We start from the raw sequence: 25,561 nt of genomic DNA, 5'->3' as shown, positions 1-25,561 counted from the left end.
ACTTGAGCAAGCACCGAGAGGGGAAATGGAGATTTCAGTGAGAACCACACGGGCTATTTGCAGAGGACAGGCTACAGCATAGAGAGCTGATTGGAAAGCTTCAATTCCAGAGTGCAGGATGTGTGGCCAGGCCCCAGAGAGCATTAGTCATCTCATAAGTAAATGCTCAGAGCTGGCCGGAGATGAGTACAAAATACAGCATGACAAAGCTGGCAGTGCTGTGCACAGCCCGTGCTGCCAGGGAAGGGGGTAGAGCCACAATCAGCATCACCACCCCAGGCCAGGTAAATTGAGAGAACTGAGAAGCTGAACGTGAAGTTTGCTGTCAGAAGGCAGGTGTGGTGCCTCCAGAGGAAGTTCATCAGTTACTTCTCCACTGGATGACGGCATTGGTAGAAAATAACAAGAAGTCACTGACAAATATGTGTGTGGCAGGAAGTGAATTAAAAATGGGGCATGAAAATGGCACAGGTCTTAGTGTCCTTCTCTCCAGTGGGTTCAGGTGTTGTGTCGAGGAGCTCAGGCGCAGTGTCCAAACCAGACATGACCTCTCCGCGGACCAGGGCTCTCCCTGGCACCGCAGCATCCTCACGATGGGATGTCGGCTCAGGTCCCGACCTGGCAAAAGCCAGGGTGAAACGTCAAACCAGCGCTGGCTCCGCTGCTTTGGGGCGCGGGAGCGGGCAGCGCTGACCCCCGGCTCTCCCCGCAGAGAGCCCGCAGGTCCCCGCCGGGCCCGGGACGCGACCCCCGCCGCTGGGGGGGGTTAGGCGGGGGGCGCGGGGGCCGCTCCCCCGCAGGGCCGGCGCTGCGGCGGGGGCCGCTTTCCAGAGAATACGGTAAACATGTCCGCATCACGTGCGGCCGCTCCCGCCGGCCGCGGCGCGGGACCGGCCGGGAGGGCGGGACGGGACGGGACCCGCGCTCCGCCGGCCGAGCGGGGCCGCTTTAAGAGGCCGCCGGGCGCCGCCGCCTCGCCCTGCCCGCCCCGGCGGAGAGCGATGCCCGCGGCGCCGTAGGGCGGGTGGCTCCGGCACCATGGGGCTGTGCTACAGCCTGCGCTCCCGCCTGGCCGCCGCGCACCCCTCCGCGCCCTACGGCAGCCGCGGCGAGCCGGACACCCCCGCGGCGGCGGAGCACGGGGACCCGCAGGTGCGGCACCGGCTGCGGCAGGACCTGGTGGCCAAGGAGCGGGCGGACAAGAAGCGGAGCAAGAGCATCGACAAGACGCTGAAGGCGGAGAAGCGCGAGTACAAGCAGACGCACCGGCTGCTGCTGCTGGGTGAGCGGGGCGGCGCGGTTCGGTTCGGCCCGGCCCGGCAGGTGCGGGGCCCGAGGCCGCTGCCGGTGCCCGAGCGGGCGGAGGGGGCGGCGGCCGCGGGGGCACCGGGGCGGGGCGGGCGCGCACGTGGCGGCGGCGCCGGGCGGGGGCTCCGGAGGCTCGGCGGGGCTGCGGCAGCGCGGGGGGAGCGGGGCCGGGATTTGCCGTGCCCGGCCCGGGGTACCGGGGCTGGGGGGGTTCGGTGCCCGGCCGCGCCCGCTGCCGTGTGCGGTAGGAGCCGATGGCCGGCCCGAGGGAAGGAGCAGCCGCAGCCCAGGTGATGCTCGGCGCCAGAACGGGGCCGCGGCCGCCTGTCCCCACGCAGTCCCCACGCAGTCCCCACGCTGGCTGCTCACACAGAGCCACGCAGCGGGACCGCGGCAGCAGCAGTGGGGGCGGCTCTCCCGTAAGGAGGAAGCCCGAGTTTTCCGTGTGCGGGAGTGATTTGCCGTTGTCCGCTCCGCCTCCCCGAATGCACAGCGGGGAGATGCAGCCTCTCGGGCTGTGCGGTTCCATCCAGCGCTGCCCCGTGCACCGGCCCTTGTTCCCTGCATGGCAGCTCGTCCCTGCCCTGGACTGCGCAGGGCTCACGGGCAGAGATGCTCCTGCACGGTGACAGCACCTGCACTGCCTTCCCGAGGGTACCCTATGGAAAGGCGCTTTAGTTATGCAATTGTGTGATGTCTGAGCTTGTGTAGTACATGACCCCAACCCACACAGGCTTAGAAAGTCATGTATTGGCCTTCAGGTAAGTCGAAGGAGGCTGGAAATATGTCCACTCCTCTGCTCCTCAGTGCAATGCCGGTGGAATACAGGTTACCCTGAGCATCTTGGAATAACAGAGAATATTTTCAAATGTTCACAAATAACTTAAGCGCCTCTCACGCTTGGAGCGTGCATTGTTCTGCAGGGCATAAACAGCAAAATTTGGCCTTCATCTTATTGGTGTGTGTTTGCAGCTTGTAATAGAGAAGCAGAATTTTAAGGAGCTTTAGAAAACAATGTTGGATCTAGTTTTCTGCATCTTGGTGGTAAAAGTTTCTATTCCAGAAGCAAAGCTTCTTTTGATGTGGCTGCAGCTATATTGATGCAGGTCTGTTCATAAAGGTGTCCCTCCTTCTCATGGGAAGGGGGTTGAGCAACACTTGTGGGAAGAGTAAAGCATCATGTGCTGTGACTGTTGGTAAGGAATCACACCTCTACCCAACATGCATTCCTTTCAAGCACCCCATACCTGTAGGTGTGTTACCATTTGGTGTTTTAATGTATTTCCAGTTTGTTCTGTAGTGAACCAGTGCGTGAAGGAGGAGCCGTGAGAACTTTTCTTTCTTTGTAGATTAAATAAGTCAGAAAAAAATCCAACAGCAGGGCTAGTTTTGATGTTAATCTGCAAGCCTTTAAGTCATAAAGGCTATCTGATACAGGCTTCTGTCGGCAGTATTTCAGTTGTCTGGTTTTTAATAGAGCTGGGTTTTGCTGCAATGACATTGAACATTGAGTGGGTTAAACAACACATCTGAGTGGTTTAGAGTTGTCTATGGTGAAGCCAACAGAGCTTTCTTTGTCAAAATACTGATTTATAAATCTGATGGATATGAGTCAGTGTTATGCTGGCAGTCGTTTATTATATTTCAGCCTGGACTTGAATAGCAGGAAGTCACTTTTTGGCCCTCTTGTAAATCTTGGGATGCCTAAGAGACCCATTTCCCTGCTCCTTGCACGGGGACTGTCAGTTTTCCAGTTAGCTTCCTTCCCTTGCTGCTTCTCCCCTGCATCCCACTCTCACTGTTGCTTTGAGGATTTTCTGTTTCTAAACTGGAATATGAAGTTTGGGGTACATTTGGTGATCCTTCATGTACATCAGCAGGTATTGCTGCACAGCTGAGTGTGTCTGTGCTGGGAGTGCACACACAAATTGAGCAGGAGGGTGATGAAGAATGATGGGGGCAGGAGCATCCAGCTGGGATTTAAAGCTGCAGCTGAATCTTCCTCTAAGGAAGGGAGTTAGGGTGGGGAAAAAGTGAAGTGCCAGGAGTGTCTCCTCACTTGGGGTGAAGCTCAGTGGCAAAAGCTGCAGTAGATACTTGGACTTTCTCACCAGTGTTCCCAATTTTTAGGCTGACATGCTCCTGTAGGAGCGCATTGCTGACACGGACAGCAAGGGGCACCAGGGGTGCCAGCTCTCTCTCTGAGAGTAACAGATTTTTAGATGAAAACTGCTCTGATGCTTCAGGTCTGTGCTGTCCCCAGGGCTGAATTATTTGTATCATGTGGCTGCAGTAGCTTGTGCACTTCCAAGGGCTGTGCTGGGAATGTGGAGTGTTCCTTCCTATGGCTGGGCTGTGCAGGACACAGGGAGTGCACAAAGTCACTGTGCCTGTGCTCTGTGGTTTGCTGCTGTAGTGTGTGTGTAACTTACACAGCTGTTACTCAGAGTATCACTCACGATGTGCTCTTCAGCACACCTGATACTTATGTTCCCGTGTTGTAATTCATTTTTTTGGAAGGATAAGTTCATAATTTTATTTGGGTGCTCAGGGGTGTGCGGTGTAGTTACTCAGTGGACAGCTTTATGCCATTAATTGATTTAGGTTTCTTTAATAATTTTTCAGTCCTTTTCCACCACCACTTCTGTCTAAGATAAAATTCTAAGCCCTGGAACTTCTCTTAATTTCAGTAGAGCAAAGATCTTGCATCTGCAATGTTTTGGAGGCAATAATCTGCCTCTGTACTTGCAGCAGAGCCGTGGGAGATTTTTTGCTTTGTTTTTGTGAAATGCTCAACCAGGTGTAATCTTACTGGATTTTGTTTAGTGAACTGTACAAGTCACAACTTCAAGATTACAATCACTGTTTTGCTGGCAGCATAGTGTGACTTCAGGAATACTACTGGGAATAGGAGGTGATTTTTCGTTGCATGGGGTTGTTTTTTTGTTGGAGAACAATCCTGGGTCTAAAAGTGAAAGTCTGTGGTGATGGGGGAAAAGATTTTAAACTTTGTCATAAAGCAATTCTATTACCCATGTGCTTTCTTACTTGTGACAGTAATGTGGGTTTTCCTCTCTCTATCTATATATTTATTTTTTTTTCTTTTAAAGACTTGAAAGTATGAATCTGGTTTGCTCTAAGAGAGTGAACTTGGGCTGGTCCTCTCTCAGTGCTTTGCCAATCTCTGTGTACTTGGCTTTTCATTCTCTCAGGCTGAACTCTTGCCTATGTAAAAAGTACTTGTAGCTTATTCCCATCTTGAAAAGGAACTGCAGATACCAGTATATGCATAGAGATATATACACTTGTCACCCTAAAAACTTATACTAAACTACAGCTTATAAAGTAACCATTCTGAATCTTCCCTACAGCAGTGCTTAAGTAAAAATGGTTTTAACAGAAATATTTATGCTGGTGCAAATATGAATATAAGGTATGGAAATTGGAAGTTTTTATGGGGAAATATATTATATGGAAGAAAAACACACTTTAAAAAGCTGACTGTGGTCAGTCTGCAGCGTGAGGACTGACCACAGTCACCCTCTCTGTGTGTGCTGCATGGTGAGCCCCTGCCTGCCATGTAATTAAGGACTGTTTTGTATGGTTTACATTGTATTTTCTTCCCCAGGGCTGGTAGTCCATTCAGGGCACAAGATGGATGTTGTGTAGTGAATGAGCAGCTATTCAATATTCTTATCCTCCTCATACAATGTGTCACCCTGTGCCCTATCTCAGTCCATACCCTGTGCTGAATAAAGAACTGTTGAACTCTTCATGCTCTAGCACTGATCACTGCAGGGACTGAATGCTCCACAAATGTCAGTGCATGGCACTGCTGTGAAATGAGGTGGTATCCTCCTCCTTGTGTGAATGCTGGAGAGGGAAATGCCACCAAAGACTAAAGCTGAAATTGTCCAAAGGCACCACTGATTTTATATCAGCCATGTCACTAATTTTAATCCACAGTAGACAACTTTTTGTGGTTTTTTGTGTTTGTTTTTTTTTGTTTGTTTGTTTTAGTAAATACTTTCTGTATTTAGATCATGGACCTCATTGTTGTGAACACTCAGCACTTTTGCAAAGGGAGTTTTAGGTGCTCTAAGTGCAGCCCAGGAGTGAGAAGCACAGCTGGTTATCCCTGGTGGAAGCTCTGTAGCAGACTGAAGCTGGCCTGGTTCTCCAGGGCAGCAGGTAAAGGCAAATCCCACAGCATATCTCTTCTCTTGTGGTGATTCCCTCTCTTGCTAGCTCACAGGGAGTGGTTATCTTGGCACTGCTTCTCTCGGGATGGTGTGGGACAGGAAGACACCCAGTTATAAAGACAGGCGTGTGCTTGAGCACTTGACAAAATTCTATCTTGTTGACAAGATTTTCATTCACTCACAATCAGTTTGTTTCTTGTGCCCCATGTATTATGAGCTGCAAGAGAGGGCACACACCCAGCTGAAAAGCATGTTATCCTTACCAGATGATCATGTAGAAGATGTACAGGACAAAATAGACTAAAAATGTAGAGGGAATCTTTATCCTGGTGCTTCCTAATTCTCAAGAACAAGATTTTTCACATTAAACATCTTATACTAAATTTCCCCTTTAGGAAAAGCAGGAATAGGACAAAAAATGCTTAGGCAATGCCTGTGATGTATGTATCTTGCAGCACACTGTGATAGCAGCTGGAGAGGCAGCACTGTGCACTTCCCCAAATGGACTGTCTTTAGTGGTGAAGGAATTACAATATTTTCCAATAGGGCTCCCAATAATTACCAGATACTACAAGAACACTTGGGCATGGCAATATCTCTGTGGTTTCCATCTGCCCAGTACTCCCCAGTGCAGACATGACAATCCTGCTGTGGACAGCAAGGAGGTGGAATGCTAATTATGGATCTTCCTTTGCAATGAGGAGCCTCTGCCCAAGGAGTCCTACTCAGTTCCCACTGCTGTATCCAAAATGTGATGCCTTTTCAGTCAGTAAATGGAGATCTTCTGGTTTGGAATATGTTCACCACAAACAGAAATAACTGGGAAGCTTTGCAAACTTTAAGAAAGGTTTACCCAGTGTGCAAGAAATGCTGGCTGCAGCTGTGATGTGATTTGTGATTGTTTGCTGAATCTCGGAACAACTTAATGTCCTCAGCAGTGGCACCTCTATGCTTTAGATCACTTGGTAAAGTAATTTCACTCCTGCTCCCATTTTAAATTTCATAGGAAGGGGAGAGGCAAGCTACTTCTCATGTCCTGTTTTGTTTTGTTCTGTTTTGTTTTGGTTGGTTTTGTTTTAATTTGTTTTTTTTCCTTGAGAGCTCCTGATAGTGACTTTCCTCCACATAAACAAAAAGATCATTAGCCTGAGGCAGACACATGGTGTGGAGAGCTCCAGCCAGCATATTTGAAGTCTGGCAAAGCTTGAGCTGCTTCAAACAGGGTCTGGCAGTGGAAGGTGTCTGAAAAGCTGGAGCTGCACTGCTCTGAGTGTGTGAGGATGGAGGGCTGCTAATGGATGGCAATGCTGTGAGAGGCAAGGTGAATGTTCTCTACAGGGATCTGAACTGCAAACTAATGACTTTCACAGTTGTAGCTAATGCTGAAGGGATGCTCTGTGCCTGTGTAAGCCTGAATTTTTGTGGGAAGGGGATGAGGAGTCGGAAGGATCCCCAGGACCAGCCATGCCTGTGCAGTCACACAGCAGCATAAATGTACATAGTTTCTCCCTTTCCCCAGCAGAGATGCCATTTCTGTGTAGTGGTAATCTGGTTTTTTCACTCATTAAATGCCTGGTGCCATAAAGATCATCATCCATCACTCTAGAGAGGCTGCATTCATCTGTAGCCATGGATCCAATTTCAGAGTTATCTGAGCATTTTTATTTTTAAAGATCAAACTCCACCCCAACTGTGCTTTTTTTTTTTGACTTGACTTTTTTGAGCTTGTGATCCTGTTGCTTGGTCAGCACCATCTGCTTCCAGAGCAGGCAAAATGTCTTGCTTGCTTCTGTGCAACTGTTGGCAGTATTCTCCACTGGGACATCTTAAATTGAACTGTCTCCTGTGCAAGGGATTCCCTGGAGGAAAAGCCTCCAGGAGTGCAGTTAATTACATGCAGTTCTTCCCTGGCTCCCTTAAATTTGGGAGTGTCCTTATTCAAAAATATGCATGATTTCATTGAATTTCCTTCTAATTGCCACGATTTAAAAATGCCAGGAAAAAAGCTTGGCAATTCCCTGGTGTGAGGACAACTCAGATGCTTTTCATGAGAAAGCTCAGTTACCAGGCATATAAATCCATGATGGTTTCAATATTCAGACCTGAAGAATGTGTCTTGAGAAGAGAAGTTGAACTCCATGACTTATTCTTATTGTTCCCCTGCTCAGTGAAGCATTTGAGAACCAAGCCATGCAAGCTTTATAAATAGCTCAGGCAAAGTTTCCTTTACTTCCTCTAATGTGTTCCCTCTGCAAAGAAAACCCACAGTGTCTGTGTCTGGGCAGCATTTTAAAAGATCTGTATGTCACTAAAGGGCAGAAAAGTTGGTGGGTATTCTCTGCATTGAGGGATGTAGAGGGATGGCAGCAGGTGTCACACAGATGTCAGAAAGTTGATATTTTTATTTTGCCAAGTGAAAGAAGAGGATGCTGAGGAGGATGGGTTGGTTCCTAGCATGGAGTAAGATGCAGTTTTACAATCTGCAGTCTTGCTCTGTTTAGCCACTTCTGCCTCAGTGTTTTGGAAAAGGGAACGAGTGCTGTCACAGCTGTGCTTCCTCTGCCTTATGTTACAGGAGGCTTAAACCCAAAGAAGTTGCTTTTATAATGTAATGCTTGCATTTTGAGAGCATTCCTTGGACTTTGGAGTCAGTCACATCTTGCCCTTGTGCCGTTTCTGCCTGCTGAGGCTGCCCTGCAGAGCAGCTTGTGAGGTGTGTGCTGTTCCCTTGGCTGTAAATTGTTCCTGTCACATTGCAGAGATTTCAGATTTCACTGATGCCCCTTTAGATTTCCTGATGCCCTGGAACAGTTTGGATGATGGGCCTGCTGCTGGTGAGTGTGTGTTGTGTGCCAGCCCCTGAGGGACCAAAGGCTGGAGGAAGGGCTTCTCCAGGCTTTAGTTCTTCCTGGCTCTTCAGTTTTGGTTACAGCAGTTTGAGTGGGGCACCAACAGCTGGGCAGTGCTGTCAGGCTCTTTGCTGGAGGTGATGAGCTGTGCTGGCTTTTTGTGGAGGTGCCAAACACATCTGGGGCCAGGTGCCCTGGAGAGCAGAGAGCCTGGGGTGGCAGCCAGCAGATGTCTGGGTGCTCTGGTCCGGCACTGGGGCTGTGCCTGCTTGGCAGCTCTGATGGGGAGATGCTGCTGCAGAAATGAGGGGAAAAAAGGCACTTTTTAGAGTTTGACCTCCTCTTTCTCTGTGTCATCCTCATTGCTCATACACCACCTCTTCCTCTTTCCTACCCCACCCCCCACCAAACACAATTTTTAGTTTGTGGGCTGTATTTGTTTGGGTTTGCATTTTTCCTGGCTGTTTTTCATGCTGAAATCTCAGGATCATGGGTTAGCTGGGAGGTTTTCTGGAGCATTGGGGGGATTTGTGTGACTGGGATTTAATATAGGGAGGAAATGTAGACCCTGAGGAGAAGGGCATGGTTGTGAGCTGAAAATCTGCATTCAGATGTTTTGGGTTTTTTATAAAGACCCGTTAAAGCTGTCTGCTTGGAAGAAAAATACTCTGTGAAATACTGTCTTGATGCTTTCCCTGCCTTACCTCCACGCAGGAAATTCACAATTTGATACATCTGATTTTTCTCTGCTGATGAAAAGCATGGAACAAATTCCTTTTAGACTGTAAAAGCTGAAAGATATTTTCTCCCCTGATCCCTTAACACTACCTGTGCTCTCATTTCTCCCAGCTTCTGTGAAGTTCAGCCTCATCTGCAGCATTTTGTGGGTTTAGGTTGTGAGTGATGCAGGACTTCACTTGCTCATATTTCAGAAGAATATGTATTTGTTTATAACAGCACTTCTGATATTCACAAAGAAAATGCTTCTTCTCGTCTGTTTTCCCCAAACAAAAATAAACATGAAATTTGACTGGATAGTTCTCAAACATGTCTATATCCTTGTGATCCCAGTGGGATTATTCATGTGAGCTGGGGCAGTGTCCCCTGTCCCGTCAGAGTCACCTGTGTGCTGCCATCCCACCTGGACACTCCATCCCCTGGGCAAGGCACGGGGACACACCTTGAACCTGGGTGTAAGCACTTGAGTGCAGAACCAGCCAATGTGGGCTGAATATCACTGGCAAGCCCAAATGGGAAGTTTATGGTACAAAGGAATTTAAGAAAATGTTATTTGAAACTTTGTTTGCTGTTGAATTATTCTGCATTAGGGGTTTTGAGAATCTGTTGCTTCTAGTTGAGGTCTAAGCAAAATCTAAATACTACAAAGGTATTTAGTCTTCAGTACTGTTTTGGGAGGGGGGCTGAGGAAAGGCCTGATAAGTTATGTACTTGACCACATGTAGTTAAAAATATTATTTGGAATATAAACTTCCTTGTCTGAAGACCAGCTTTATGCACCAAGTCAAAAAGCACAAAAAGCAGTTCTCCTCCTGGCCTCCATAAGTATACCTTAATGCTGCTGAATCCTGGAAATTATGCAGGGCATGCTTTTTAAATGTTGATTTTGACTTCTTGCCTGGGACCAAGTGTAAAGTCTTTCCAAGGAAATACTTAGAAGACTTGCAATCAAACCCAAAAGCTGCTGCCAAACCTTAGTTTTTAGAAAGGGAGTAGGGGGCAATCCAGCCTGTTAAAAACTTCCAGTTGTTTGTAATTAAATCCACTTCTTCTGTGCACAATAAACATATACTTAGAAAAAGATCATTTTACATAATACTTATGTGGTTTAGTGCTGCTTTTCAGCTGCTAAAAATCAAGCAGGAGGTTTGCTGGTTTTGTCTGGGAAGGTTGCTGAGAGCTGGGAAGCCGGGGCTGATGCAGCTGTGCCACTGCAGTGGCAGGGATCCATGTATCCAGTGGTGACAGGCAGAGTGAGCCAGGGAATCGTTTTCTCATCATGAACCATCTTTCCCACTAGTTCAAGTTTGTTTTGGATTGGCAGGGATGGGAATGAAGGGGAGATAAAAATATCCCGTCCGCACGTCCCTGCGCGCCAGCAGCAGCACCGCTCGTGGCTTTGGTGGAAACTCTGGGGTTGCAGGAACTTCTCATCACTTTGGGGGCTGGCAGGAGGCAGGACCACCAAATCCTCACCCCCTGAGCTTGGTGTGCCACGGTTCATTGGAGATTGTTTCAAATCCACTGCCATCATTCTTCTCAAAAATGGGACTCATAGGGTGAGGGGGCAGCCCGAGTGTGAGTTTATCAAAGAGATAAATTTTATAGTCACTCTTGACAAGGGAGGGGATTTTTTTCCAGGATGGCACAGAGAAATTGTCACTTTTTACTGGGCAGGTTGCAAGAGCTGTTGGGTGCTGTGACGGAGTGTACACAAGTATAGAAAGAGCAGAGAGGAGCAGCTTAGAGGTATTATCTCAAAAGTGACATAAGAAAAACTATGAAGCCTTGTAGAGCAGATTTGTTAGGATTTGAGATGAAAATCCCTGTTGCTTGCTGAGATTATCCCCCAGCATATGGCAGGGAATGTAACAGAGAGATAGAATTAGCTGCTAATGATCTGGACACCTTTGGAAACAGATTATTTAGTCCTGTATAGCTGCTTGCTATTTTGTTTGTCCAAAGTCTGGATTACTCACCAACAAGCCTGGCATGGTGTTAGAGTGCTTGCTATCTTCATTTCCCACTGATCTCACCCAGCACAGATCAGCTCTTTCTTAGCAATACTGCTGGAGTGATCTAATGTGAAATTGGGCTGGAGAATGAAGGCAATGGCTCATGGCAGTGCCAGCAGATGGAGTTAGCCAAGGGCCAGGGAGTGCTGGGGAAGCTGCAGGCATCTCCTTGGGCAACCCAAGATGGCACTGGGGTACCACCCCACTGCTGCTGCATCCACAGGGTTCATCTGGGGTTTCTTGAGAAGATGAGTTTTTGATAGATCTCTGTGGCCAGTGATGCTGCAGTTGAGGAGGGGATTGCTCAGACTCAGTGCTGCTGCATGGGCAAGCACCTAATGTAAAAAAAAGCCCTGGATTACACATTTTGGTAGTTTTGGTACCCCCTTACTCACCCTGACTTTGAGCTGTTGACAATAAATACCTGACTTACCCTCACCATTGTTTAAGGCAACAAAGTTTCCAACTCAGGGATAAAATTGCTCAAGTAACACTTAAATAAATTAAGAGATTCCAAAGGGGATAACTTAATTTATTTAAGTGTTACTTGAGCAATCTGCTCTATAACACTCTTGCTATGCTTAAATTTCTTTACATTCAAAAAAATGCTTCCTAAGTTACTTTTCTTAATTTACATTCTTGGAAGACAACTTCTTGGAGCTGGAAACCTTTATTAAGGTGGGGAAAAAACTGTTAGCTGTCAGTTCAGCTCATCTCTTTTCCACCCCTTCCTTCGTGTTAAACTTCCTTTTGGACTTTATCTTTTACAGTAAAAGCAAGACCTTAACCTCATTTTCTCTTTCTAAGTTAGATTCTTTTGACCTGGCATCATCTTTGTTACAAGGCTTCACACACTGCAGTACAATAATATTTTTCTTGTGGTGCAATGAGCAGCGCTGCAGACGCTGTTCCAGATGGGGTCATTTTTTCTCTAAATTAGCAGCTGCCTTAATAGATATTTTCTGTGGCTTCCAAACTGTGTGGTGTTGCTTGAACGAAAATGAAATTCCACTGAGAGATTTCAAACCCAGCTTTTGCTGGGCTTCCAGAAATAATTTTTTTTAAAAAGTATTTGTACAGTTGTAACAAGTTTGCTAGCGTGTTGTGATTGCATGTAAGAGTTGTGCCTTTAGAATTAGATGAAAAATCTCAATATTATCTGGTGTATTATTCTCAAAGAACAGCATTTTCATCCAGACTACCTTATAAATGTAAGGGTTAAAATATGGCAAATGTATTTTGAAACAACCGGAATATTTTTTTGCATCAAGAGCAAAAAGCTCAGTTCTCTGCCTCCAGAGATACTTGTGAAGCTTCACCTCAGAATGGTTAATTTTCTGTCATTTTAAAATAGTCATTTGAGATTGCAATTTTAATGTGAACAACTTGCTTCTGATCAGTTGATACTTCTGTGGAGGGGTGTGGAGGATTTTTACACAAATGTAATGTGGACTCCTGAAATCCTTGGTGGTGGCTGCTCTAGCAGGACATGAGTGAACTCTCGGGAGCATTTCCTTGAGTTTTTCTTTGTCACAGAAAACATGGAAAATGCAGGAAATAATGAAAAATCCACCAGGACATAGTACAAGCCTTAGGATCACAGATACTTTTCAGAATATCAGTTTCTAAATAGTTGAATTTATTCCAGAGAAATTCTAATATTTTTGTTGGTTATTCAGGTAGTATCATTAGCATAGCCAATAGTAAATGATTAAATTTAAACTGTGCTGCTTCTAAGTCTTTTAAGATTATGGGATCTTTAATTGCTTTTGAGATGGGGAGTTTGTAGTTCAGTCCCATATTCTTTTTGTAGCTCATTGCCCCTCCTGGTTCTCTTGAGCCACCAGCACACTCAATCATTCCTTGTGCTAGGCAGGACTTTTTTTATGCCAAAACCACAAGGACTGTTCCAATTTTCTTACAATTCCATCAAGTGAAAGGCCCTGAACCACCTTCAGGCCTTGCCCCAGCGTGTTGCAGTCTCTGTGCTTTTGAGGGTGGGCAGCCATTGGCACATTCCATGAACAGCCTGGCAGTGGGAAAGGTGCAGAAGGGACAGCAAAGGGCACTGGGCAAGCCCTGGGTGTGAGCAAGAGCTGCCCTTTGTGTTTGTGCATTTGGGATGAGCACGGTTTGTGCTGCAGCACGGAAGTGCCTCATCCCTTCACACCGGACGCCTGGGAGATGCTGCTGGAGCTTTTGTGTTTGAGGAGGGAAAGTGGGATTTTTGTACAGCCAAACAGCTAAAGCTGTGCTGGAGGGTGGGAGACATCCCTGCCAGCTCCCCATGGGAACAGGGCTGGGAGGGCATGAATTTGTTAGGTCTGTGGGGGCAGTTTGGTTCATGGAGCTCTCCTGTGAAGATGTCACAAGGAGAGTGCGTGCCTTGGCCGTTAGGAATTTGTCCACATTGCATTATTAGAAGAGATTCCTATTTTATTTTTTTAATTTTAATTTTTTTAATCCTCCCCCGCATCCTACTATGCATAGCGAAAGTCTTGCTTCTGTGACTTGGGAAGCAGCAATTTTCCAGTGCTTCCCAAAATTTCCTCCAGAAAGGGATTGTGTCACATCTGACTCAGATGCTTATGGCAAACAGTGTGTCTCAGCACAGTGAGTTCTGGGAAGGACCCTCACACTCAGGAGCTGATCACAGCAGTGAGGGCAGTGTTGGGGGGGAGAACTTTTCCTTGGATTAACTCAAGGGACAGTCAAACACTTTGGTTTGACTGGCTTGGCCCTATTTCCAAACTGGACCTTCTTATTTCTCAAGTGGGAGTAGTGTCCCTGGACACTCTAAAACTGCCAAATTTTTTTTTTCCTCCTGTCCTTTGATTAAGGACTTGTTTGTTGACACTTCAGTGGGTTGTGGTTCTGATGACAGCAGCCCTTGTGTCAACCAGGACAGAGCTGCTCACTGTTAATAGTTCCTGGCTTTGTCTCTGCTTCCTAGATGTGGTCAGATAGAGGTTCTAATGGTCTCCCAAGCTGTAAGTAGGGATAATTCTCAGTAGAAAATTCAATTCAGTGGATTTTTGCATTTCTCCAACAGTTCCCTGTGCATATATGTGGACCAGACAGAAGAACAGTGACAAAGCTATGCAGATCTCCAAGCTAATTTTAATAGTCTGTGTGAAAAAGCAGCCCCCAATAGAAGGGTTCTATTTGCTCAATAAATGTTTAAAAAGTTAGTTCTGTACATATTTCAAGATACCTTTTCAACGGAAGATAAGTGACTGAACCTACCATGGTAGTGTTTCCAGTGAACAAAATGTGGTGTAAAGTTCAGATTTACGTTTTCTATTATAGTTTAGAGGGTTTCATCTTAAAGGAGTTTTAATAGGTACCAAATGCTCTCAGTATCTGTCAAGGTCAATTATAGATGAGATTTTTTTTTTTCTATTTTTGCATGGAGCAGGAAACATGAAGCATCTTATTGGAATTGTTCCTAGAAGGTTTGAACTTTGCAGATGTGTGAGGTTTTCATATATCGTGGTAAAATGCTAAATCTGAAGCTCAGCAGTTTACTCTGCTGGCTGTTAACAGAAGACTCCAGCTAGTGCTGGGTCGGCAGGAAAAGAGATGAGATTGAAAGATTTCCAGCCCTGCCAAATGGAGATGTCCTGGTGGGTAACTGGTCCCAATGGAAAGGTGTAGGAGCAGCATTGTTGGGGCCTTGCAATTGTTTTGGCACCTGTCTAGCCCTGGATCCTGGCTCTGTTAACCCTGGCTTTAGCTCCAGGTTCTATTATTCTCTCTTAGCACAAAGGAGAAATCCCCCACCAGATAGATGCGAAGGGAAAATCACTCCAAAGTTTCCTTGGCAAAAATATCAAAGAATGTGGGAAGGAAGGATGAAGTGGAGAATGCAGCAGGTGGAAGGCACAGGAGGGATGTGGGTTTATTTGTGAGGACCAAGAAGCCCTTGCAGGGAGGATGCCATTAAAGACCAGGGAAAATAGAGCAAAACAGGGTAATCAACATGCCTGTAAAGAACTACAGCAGTTCATGTATCCCTTCCAGGAGAAATGGGCACTTCATCCCCAACTTTCTTTTTATTTAGTTCCATGAACACATATTCTTTCTCACACTTTCTCATTTAACCTAAAGCAAGGAAATTAAAATTAAAAAAAAATCCAAATTAAACCGATTTTGTGTCGTCCTTCCACTTTATCATTTCGTGCAGATATTTGAAGGCATAACTAAGTGCTAACCTTGAATGTTTAATGTTAGGACTAATTTCTGCTCATTGTTTACCAAAATAGGGCCACTGTGTAACAGCAATAATGTAAGTCAGTGTCAACACCAGGCACTGACATTTGAACAGAAGACTTGAGTTCATAATAAAACTAAGTCAAGGTTTTTAGGGTGAGTTAAATTTACTGCAGCAGCGCCCTCAAGTGCTGTGACACTTCCTAGGCCTGATGGTGTCTGTCCCATGGGACACTGTCATGTGCTGGGGCTTGATTCTTCAGCACTTTTAGCCCAGAAGGAGCCTGTAAATTATTTTGGTGAAATTTTGAGTGCTCACACAAATCTGTGAGACTATTAAATTAATACCAGAGTGAAGGGAAGGATGCTGGTTTGGGAGTTTCCCCTTTAATTGTTCTGTGGTAAGAAAGGTGCTTTCAGGACCAGCTTGGTTGGAAGTGATGGTGGAAGGAGACCAGAGCAGAGGAGCTTTCTTCAGACAGGTCAGCTGGGGGCCAGGTCCTGCAGGATGCTGATCTGGAGTTTGGGATGCTCGGTGCCAGCAGAGCCAGTGCACAGCTTTATCAACTGCTCTGCAGGTTCCATGGCCTTTTCTTAGTTTAGGCTGCAGAGGCAGAGGAGCAGAATTTTCTCTGGTGTGACTCATTACCTAAACAGAAAATTTAGTATTTATCCACTCTCCTTTACTACTGAGGGAACTGTGTCTGGTAGGCTGTGGATTTCACCAGCACACTATTGGTGTATGGTCTGAACTGTATGATCTGTATGGACAGAACAATGGCAGTGTAAAACAACTGTGGTCTGCTAGAGGTATAACACATCCTAAACATAAATTGTTATGGTTGTGCAAGGAGCCTGTAGTCCCTGGACTCACTGGGCTGTGTCTTTGCCAGCAGAACTGCAGCTCTCCTTGAGGCAGCTGCTGGAGGGAGCCCTGGTTGCACTCACTTCTCAGCCTGTGAGTAATGAAGCCCCAGTGGCTCCTAGAATTGCAGCATCTCTCTCAGCTGTCTGACAAAGCTGTCTGTGTGATTTCCTCCCTTCTCCAGAATTCCCTTCTCTTGAGCTCTCCACCTCTTGTCTCCCAGCACTCTGATCAAAGTAGGTCAAGTCAGCTTTGTTCAAAAGCAGAATTGCCAAGTGATGCTGCTGTGTCTGGAGAAGCAAATTCAGCCTGAGGGAATGATTCCATGGGGGTAATGCAATCACAGAACCTAATAATTACCTGTATCCACAAAATGAACATCTGAGGCATTGCTCAGAGCAGAAGGCATCACTTGCAACTCTCCCTGTGTAAAAGTAATGCCCTTTCCTCCTAATTATTAAGAAGTATTTTTGTAAAGATACTTCAAAGTCTTTATTTCATATTTCTAGCATATACTATTCAAATGTGTGTTCTGTAGTGTCCTTTTGTGTGGGTTTCTCTGGATCCAGAGGGAATAGCAATTGCAATAGTGATAGCAATCTGTGGAATGAGGAATTGCAACATTTGGGCCATACCCACTCCTTATATTTTAGTGTTGAATGAGTCTTTCTAGAATAAAACAGGAAGAAAGGAAGAGGTTGGAGGGAAGAGAATTTAGAAATCATTCAATTGTTTGACTTATGAGAAAAATAGTGACACATCTTTAAAATAAACAAATATAAAGGTCAGTGGCCAGAAATTCAGTAGCCCAGGGCTTTTTTTGGCCATTTAAACAAGGAAGTGCTAAAGCCTTTTGCCCAAGTGCTTCTCTCTGTTGCACATGGGGAGTTTCACACAGCTCCTTCCTTAGGTGACCTCGGGCTGGTCTTGACTGGCACAAAGGAAAAAGGATGGCTTTTCTTTTGCTGGGAGTTTTATCACTCCACAGCAGTGCTGTGAAGAGTTGGTTACTGGATTCAGTCCCAGTTACAGCTCCCTCAGTGCTCCCTGCTGCAGGCTGCAGGAGATTTACTAAAGGTACAGCCCCTCTCCAGGTGAGACATCCAGCAGGCTCCTTAGGTATTTTGGACCAGAACACAGGGGCAGTGTGTGAAATACTGTATTTTAGATACATCACACCCTGTATTACAGTATTGCAGGGACAACTTGCATTGTCCCTTTGTTCCCTTTACTCTACCATTGCCCTCCAAAAAGGAGGAGGGAAAAGAAAGGGGGGGAAAAAAACCCCAAAAATGCAAAACCAGAACGTGAGGAAAAAAAGGAAGTGGCATTATTTGGCAAAGCTTCAAGGGGAACTTGACCAGGGAGTTTGGTTTTGCTGACAGAAGAGGGGGCCAAAGCTGCAAGGACTGAGGGTGGGTTTCAGGTTAAAAAAGGAAGAGGGTGACAATAGGAAGGAGCCAGGGAAGTGAAGGAGCAGAGAGAAGGGCTGAGCACTCTGGGTGGGTGGGAGAAGCATCTCCCCAAGCAGTGTTGTGGGTGTGAGACTGGGGTCAGCCTGCCCACGGCAGCTGGGGCTGTGCCTGTCCAGCTTGGGCTGCAGCTGCCACTGTCCTGGTTACAGTTTTGACATCTGCAATGGGTTATTATTTGGGGGAGAAAAAGTGTGTTGAGCTATACTTTGCTTAAATCATAATATCAATTTCTATAACGTTACTGTGCAGGCATTTATTTGTAGCTTGGGTGAAGTTTTACATTTTTGTCTCTGTCTTGCTCCTGCTTTTGAAACCCAGGACACAGCGCTTCCATGGCTAATTCAGGTCTTTTGGGGAGATTTACATTCTCTGCCTGGTTGGAAAGTACCCCCAGCCCCTGGGCTAAACTCTCTCCCTTGCTCAGGAAAATATTTTGCAGAGCAGCCATGGCAAGGCAGGTTTGTCCAGGGATGCTTCCATCTTCCTGTGCCTCTGCATCCATGTTTGGCTGTCATTCTGCAACAGCTTGGTGATGGCTAAAAGGGAGGATAATCAGGATTTCTTGCAAACACAGAGTTCCAACACTGATAGCAATGTGGCAGCAAAGTTTCCGTTTCCCTGCTTAAAGCATCTGCTCCCAGAAAAGCATTTGCAGAACCACTGCTGCATACTCCTATTAATGACTTTCAGGATCATGGTTTTCACTGATTTTTGCTTCTAGCCTTTCTGAAAGCAGCCTGCAAATGGCACTTGATTGCTAATGTCACATCATGGGAGGTGGTTAGTCTGAACCCCTGCCTGTAGCAGGCATCTAAAAGCAAATGGAAATTGGTAAAAATCTGTATAATATAATAAAAAATTATAATGTGTACAAGGAGCACAGCTCCAAGAATTCTGTCCAGCCTGCTGCATGTCTGGTTTGGTGATATGTAAAATTTTGGACAGGCAGTGGTACACATGGACAGTTTTTGTTCCTGTATAAACAAAGCATGTGAGTGCATACGTGGTTGAGCTATAGAGGGAAAATACAGCCTGAAAACTCTTGTGCAGGCAGGACAGGAGGTGATGTGACTTCCCACTGAAAAGCCAATCAAGAAGAGTATCAGAAAAGCAACTGAAATGGGGTTATTAGGAGGAATAAATGTAGGTAATGATGTTGCCAACTGTTACAATCATTTTTTCTCTGGGTCTCACCATGGTTATTGCTTTTTTCCCCTCAGCTACAATCCATGGAGCACTGGCACTGAACTTCTGCTGTCAGTCCAAACAAGCCACGTTTTCTAGCTAAGAGTTCTGAGAAACATTTCAAGTGTTCCCAAAAGGCTCATAACTGGAAGGTGTATTTTTTCCTTTAAAGTCTCAAAACTTTGGGAGGGTTTGACCCCTTATTTTAAGTGGCTGGGATTTTCACATTTGTGATAAATTTCTCTAAAATACTGTTGTGTGTGGCGTGGTGCATGTTGCCACTACTCAGTGATGTGTGAGCTACTCTCCTTCTCCTGAGCTGGGATTCTGTGTTTTAGCAATGAGAAGAAAATGAGGAAACCTGCATTTCCAAAGAGAAGACATTTTAAAACACACAAGCATGTCCATATGAGATGGGAGGTGACATTAGTGTGGCACCTGGGCCTTCTCGTGGTAAGGAGTGGCTTCCACTGAGCTGGGTGCTGGGCCATGCCCTTGGGACTCTTTTCAGTCATGCAGCTCCTCCTGCTGCACGTGTAGCTTCTGAGTCCTGCACATGCTAATGGGAATTTCTGACAACAAATGCAGTAAGTATTTAGTGAAGGAATAAATCCTGCATTGTTAAAATTCCCTGGATGTATAATTACTGCAGATAACACCAAGTGTTTATGCCTTTGCCAGTTGTGGTGCCACTTCTTGACTAGCTTGTAGAGCTGACTCCAACATTGCCCTCCAGCCCCTCTCCACACCCAAACCCAAGAACAACATCTGGACTTGTCTGGAGTCAATCAAGCAGCTGTTTCCAGCATAATTTCTAGAGCCACCTCTAAAGCCACGTCTAGAGTAATTTCCAACTCGAAGGTGATTTATAGAAGAACCTTTGAACTTGCCCCTGGGTCAGGGGCTGCAGTCGCTCCCAGCACTGCTCCGTTAATGTGCTGATCACACATGGAGCCAAGCTGGAGCTGCCTGCGGAGCCCCCTGCGCTGTCTGTGCCGCTGGGGCTGCCTGCCAGCCCCGAGCACCTCTGCTGTGCCCCTGCCTCTCCCTGGACAGCGGGCAGCGGGGGCCAGGAGGGCATGGGGCAGCCAGCACGGCTCATTGCTGTGGTTTTTTTCTTGTTCTTGTTTTTTTTCCCGTCCCTTGTGCCGCTCTCGCCGGGAAGCAGCAGTGATTTCAATGAGCGCTTTGTGGAAGCCGAGCTGTCTGAGCCCTTTAAGCGGGAGATGAGCTCAGGTAGAAGGAACGCAGAGAGCTCCTTTCATCAGCCAGGGCCCCGCCGGCGGCTGCGGGGCATGTCCGGCCAGTTATAAATGGATCATGTGTTGCTATTTTTAGCCGAGAGAGGATTGTAAATATAAAAGGGTATAAAGTGCAAAACTTAGCAACAGTGGCGTTTGTTTGCTTTTTTCTTTTCTTTTTTTTTTTTTTTCTTTTTTTTCTTCCCCTCCCCGTTGGCAGGAATGTGTTTGGAGAGGAATGAAGTTAGAGCAGGAGCTTTGCCCGTGGACTTTGCACTGCTTCTATAGACAGAGATATATAGATCTGTATCGCCGGGCGGGGAAGGGAACGGGCTTCTCTGGGGCTGTCTGAAGAGATCCAAAAGTGCAGCCTGAAATGAGATGGAAGCGCTGGGAGGGAGAGCGGGGGGGACCCGGGGTGGGCTGGGGGGAGCGGGGCCGGCTTGGGGACAGAGTTCAGCAAATGGAAAACACTGACATAGGTAAAAATAGTAACAGCGGGGTTAAAAATAGCATCTGGTGAAATAAACGTGCAGTAACTCCTGAAACCCTCCTGGGAACTGCTCCCTGCCGATCCGCCCCTGCCCTGCGCCCCGCTGCGCTCCAGTCAGGAACCCCGAAGCAAACCCCCTCAGCAGGCTGAAACCATCAAAGCAGACCCTGCACTCCGCAGAGAACGAGCTTTGGGCACTTTTTTTTGGACGATTTTTACGGATTTGTTTTGTTTTGTTATTTTGTTTGCTGAAACTTCACGCTGAAAGGGGAGACAAATCTCTCTTTCTCTGACACTCTCACGCGGTCCTGGGACAGAGCAGTTAGAAGGTCCTTGGGGTTGTTTCTCAATTTTTTTTTTCCTTCCTTTTCACCTTTTTTTTTGGGGTTTTTTTTTGTTGTTGTTGTTTGGTTTTTTGTTTTGTTTTGTTTTTTTTTTTCCTTCTTGCTGGTGGCGTTCTTGCCGTGGTGTTTCAGTCCTTGTTGTCGCTCCTGGGGGTGCAGAGCTCGGTGCTGTCGCCTTGCCCTGGCCCTGGGCCTGGCAGCGCCAGAGCCGCGGCGCAGAGCGAGCTGAGGGCCCGCACCGAGCTCCCCTCACATGAGGGAGGTGCAGGCTGTTCTCCAGGCACGGCGGGGTGACAGAAGGAGGGGACAGCAAAAGGGCGACAGGAGAGGATGGAGAGACCTTGAGGAGCTTGCTCTGTGGAGCAAAGGCTTGGCTGGTCTCTTCTCTGGAGGCGTTGAGGGTGGGAGGGAGTCAGGGAGGAGCAGGGTGGGCAGGGGACATGCTGGGGAGGGCTGGTAGAAACTTCCTTCGAGATCTTTTATAGCTCGGGCTGTAAATGTGCCTGTGTTGACTGGACCGGGTAACTGAGGCAGAAACAATTGTTGTGACAGACAAGGCAGACCTGGTCCTGAAGTTGCCCCGCCACAGGACAGGGACAAACTGGAGGCCCTGCAGTTCAGAGGCAATTACATGTTTAATCAGATTTTTTTTTTTTTCCCTCCTCCCAACCAAGCAACTGAAAGTCTCCACCTGGCTTTTTGTTGCCCAGGTTGCAGGGGTGGGTGTCTCAGGGGTGCATTTTGAACACCTCCTCTCGGGGTGGTTCTCTGCTCAGGCTGTGGATGGAGGAAATGCCCTGGCAGGGTTGGAGCAGGCTGTGCCTGTGGGATTCCGGGGGAAAAGCTGGGAACCCAGAGGTGACCAGGGTGATGGCAGGGCTCCTGTGTCGAGCCTTTACCCATGCATCTGCAAGTGGTTCTCAAATTGACGAGAGCTGATGTCCCCCTGTTCTCTAGTGCAGCCCTCCAGGGTGGTGCCGGTGCTGGAGGTGAAAGGGAGGGCGTTTATCTGGTGAAACGAGAAAGGAGGAGAATGTCCTTAATTGTTTTTAGCAGGCTAAGCCCTGAACCTTTAATTACTTTTTTTTTTTTTAAGGATTGGACATTCCGCAGCTTGTTTCTCTAGATCATTTTAAATTAGTTTTGATGTTTAAATATATTTCATATGAAGCCTGTCTAAATCTTTTAACCAGTATATTTTTGAAAGCGCAAGTATGCTTTCATTTGATAGAGTACCTAGAAATACCCTTTTTGTATTTGAGCAAAGCTGTTTTGTTTTTAAATTAGGTTGTTCCAATCCTTCTAATTTGATCATTTCAAATTTGATTCAGCACACAAAAATGATGCAGAAACTCCTGTTATGAATCTAAACTGAACATTCATTTTCTTATCAAAATATTATTATCGAAAAATATTAGTCATTCTTCTTGGCATAGTAAACAAAGAAACATGTGGATGTATTAATTTATTCCAGATCCAGAAAAGAGGGATAGTTTATATAAGTAAAATAAATAATTCTTGACTATTTAATAATTGGATCACTTCAACAATAGTTGACTAATAGTCATATGTCTGAAATACATCTTGCCCATTTCTATTCTTTAGGGAATTTGAAGCTTAAAGAGTGTTTTTCTTTTTCCAGGGATTGTAATTTTAAAATTGTTGTCTTTTTACATACTTAATACTTGTTGTCTTTCATAACTTATTAAGTCAGATCTAGGGGGAAAAAGCTCAAATGTAGTTGAAATTAATCCCCTGGAAGTATTCAAAGAAATTAAACTGAGATGGTAAATAGTGTGAAGGAATTTAAGAGGAGTGAGCACAAGATAGAGTTATTTTGCAAGTATATTATTTTACTGCCTTGCATAGGTAGAAAAGAGTTGCATTCTCAGAAATGGTGATGTGTTGATGTGTCATTTATTGGTTTTGTGTCAATGGAGTTTTGAATTATACACATCTAATTCCAAGTTGCATTGGTGGCACGGGAGTGAAAGTAAAAAAAAGTGAATTTTTTCTCCCTACTGTAGTATAAATGTGCCAACCTGTAGCATATGAAATTCCTGTATTTCTACATATGGCTCTGCTAACTCGTTAGTTGTTCAATTGTTAGTGTTGCCTGTTGAGCTTTTTTGCTCCTGTTTGTAACTACTTTAACACTTTGTTATGTTTTCCCCACTTGGAGAACACAGGTGGCATGTTGGTAATTGAGAACAGCCAGCTGAGCTTCAACTCCTGGCGTTAGGTTGTTTTAAATAACAGAATTCTACATTTGTATTTTTTCATTTGCCTGAGCTTTAAAAAAAACAGTCCTTGTAAGAAATAAAATTTAACCCCCTCATGCTAATGGTTTGCTGGGGAGGATATTGTTTGTTCATAGAGTGCAAACAAATACAGTGAGTACTTAAATGCTCCATGGGTATTTTACTACCCTCTAAAATAATTTTCTTAATATTTATGTATATGTATCAGAATCTAGAGTGCATTGATAACTTAGCATTTTATTTGACAGAGATAACAAATTATTAAAATATCAGATAAGTTATTTATTTTAAAGAGAATATATTGGAGAGTTTTGAGAACAAGTGAAAAATTAGTAATTTTTTGACAACATAAAGAAAACATCTCTGCAAAGTCACAGCTGAGATCTTGCAGCCCTTATTTGTTCAGAATGATTTTTACAGAACTAGAATTTTTGGATGCATGATAGGGAATTCAATACTGTTCTCTAGAAACTTAACAGAAGAATTATATTTTGTTAGAAAAAAACAGACAGTAATTGCAAAGCCAAAAATCTCTAAAAAGAAGATTGTTACCATTTTTCTTGGTAAACTTTTCCTGTTGCATGGTATCACAGTAAGGGCATAAAGGGAGAGGGGTTGAATCAACTTTATTGATACTTGTATTTTTCCTTGGAACCTACCTCCCCTTCCCTTACCCTAAATGCATTCAGTTTGAAGTGGCATAAATAAAATTTGTTAATTTTAAATATCCTATAATATTTTTCTTCCTCATTTGTACATAGATGAATAAGATGGATAGAGTTGATGGTTTTCAGAATTTTGATATATTCTTTTTCAATTTGAGGTTGGTCCACTTTTTCATATAAATAGTATTACATTCTTATCAGATAAATATACTTAATTTTATTAGCATTTCTGCAAACTCCATGCTAAAAGGCATGGAGACATATGAAACTGCTTTACATTGAAGATTATTCTGTACTTTTTTACTGGCTCAGTGCTAAGTCACCTTTGTCCTAAATGTGAACTGTAACCATAGTGTTAAACATGCAATTGCAACATCTAAATTTTAAGGAAAATAGGGAAATTGATGGCAGCAACCATGATTAGAAATGTGGGTATCTTAAATGATGAGAGAAAGTAGTACTAAATAATTTGTTTTGCCACTCTGTAAAATTCCTAAATCTGGTGAAAATAAATTTTGTAGCATTTTTCTAAATATTTAAAAAATGAACACAAGGAAAACTAATATTCTGGGAAGGTGTGGCATAGCATGCTAAATAAATGAATGCAATTAGTGAGGTACTAATTATGACATTTGTTATTAATCCTTAGTGGGTTTTTTGCCCCTTAGAGAAAGTTAGTTAATTAAAACAATGAAAATGCTGAGGGTTTTTGTTGGGGGAAGAAGAACCCAACTTACTCCTGGCACAAGTTAAATAGTAAAAGGGATTAGTTTAGTGATGATTGTGATTATCTGTAATTTTTTTGAAATCTTGGACCTGCTCAGCTCTAATCCCTATTTATTTGCATGTATTTTTAATTGTATTTTCGTGAGTGAGAGATGTGGGCAAAAGGAAGCTTGGCGAAAAACCTCAGAGTATTGACTTGCTGTTTGCATATTTGGGAAGGATTCCCTTTGAAATACTTCTAAGGCTTTAGAAAACTGGAAAGGAAAAATAAACTTTTTTACAGTAAAACCACTGATGTAATTAACATTTCTTAAAGTGATGCAACGCTTTCAGTTACCTAAATAGACGTTTCCACGCTAATAACAAAACCAAGAGAGACGCAGACCTGCAAGTTTAATTTCTTTTGGGGGATTGTTCTGGTTCTGTTACTGTTTTGAGACAGAGTTTTCTTTCTTGAAGCCTTTCCTCTTGCTCATGAGCTCTGCAGCTTAATTCCTGCTGCACAGGCAGTGAGGGTGAGGGAGAGCTGCTGGTGGGTCTCCTTCCCACGGACAGCCCCTCTGGAAACCTGCAGAATATGAAACGTGTGCCAAGAAGCTCGAGAGTCATGTGTGATTGATTTGCTTGATTTTTAACAACTGTGGGGAAAAAGAAAACGTAGTCATGATTGTGTAGTGATTAATAGCGCTCGCTCTGGATTTCTTCTTTTTATTTCCCCTCTGCAAATCCCTTGCAGTCAGAAGCACAGGCAGGTATTCAGTGCTCACTGCTGGTTTCCTAAAACATCCCCTCTCGCCGATCTCTCCCCTAGGCAGCACAGAGCTGCCAAAGCAGGCTCCTGCGGAGTATCAAAGGGCGTCCCCTGCAAGGAAACGCGGCTTCTCCCAGCGCTTTGACAGAGCAGCTGTCTGGCATAACCAGAGCTGCAGCTGGATAGTCGCAGCCCTGCTCATCCTGCTGGTTTTTGTAAGGAGTTTATAAA

General features: G+C 45.2%; 1 protein-coding gene across 1 annotated transcript in view; it reads left to right on the top strand.

Annotated features, from left to right (window-relative positions):
• The first annotated feature begins 1,023 nt into the window (after nucleotides 1–1,023).
• The window catches only part of GNAS (GNAS complex locus), a 129,358-nt gene continuing 104,820 nt past the window's right edge, over nucleotides 1,024–25,561 (top strand). The window contains exon 1 of the mRNA XM_059862568.1: nucleotides 1,024–1,282. Within this exon, the coding sequence (XP_059718551.1) occupies nucleotides 1,039–1,282 (244 nt within the window). The 5' untranslated portion in view covers nucleotides 1,024–1,038. The remainder of the gene's footprint in view (nucleotides 1,283–25,561) is intronic.

Source organism: Haemorhous mexicanus, chromosome 18, assembly GCF_027477595.1.
Source record: "Haemorhous mexicanus isolate bHaeMex1 chromosome 18, bHaeMex1.pri, whole genome shotgun sequence".
In the NCBI taxonomy this organism is placed as follows: domain Eukaryota; kingdom Metazoa; phylum Chordata; class Aves; order Passeriformes; family Fringillidae; genus Haemorhous; species Haemorhous mexicanus.
The sequence above is the reverse complement of the archived record's forward strand: the minus strand, read 5'-3'. Positions and strand labels throughout refer to the sequence as shown.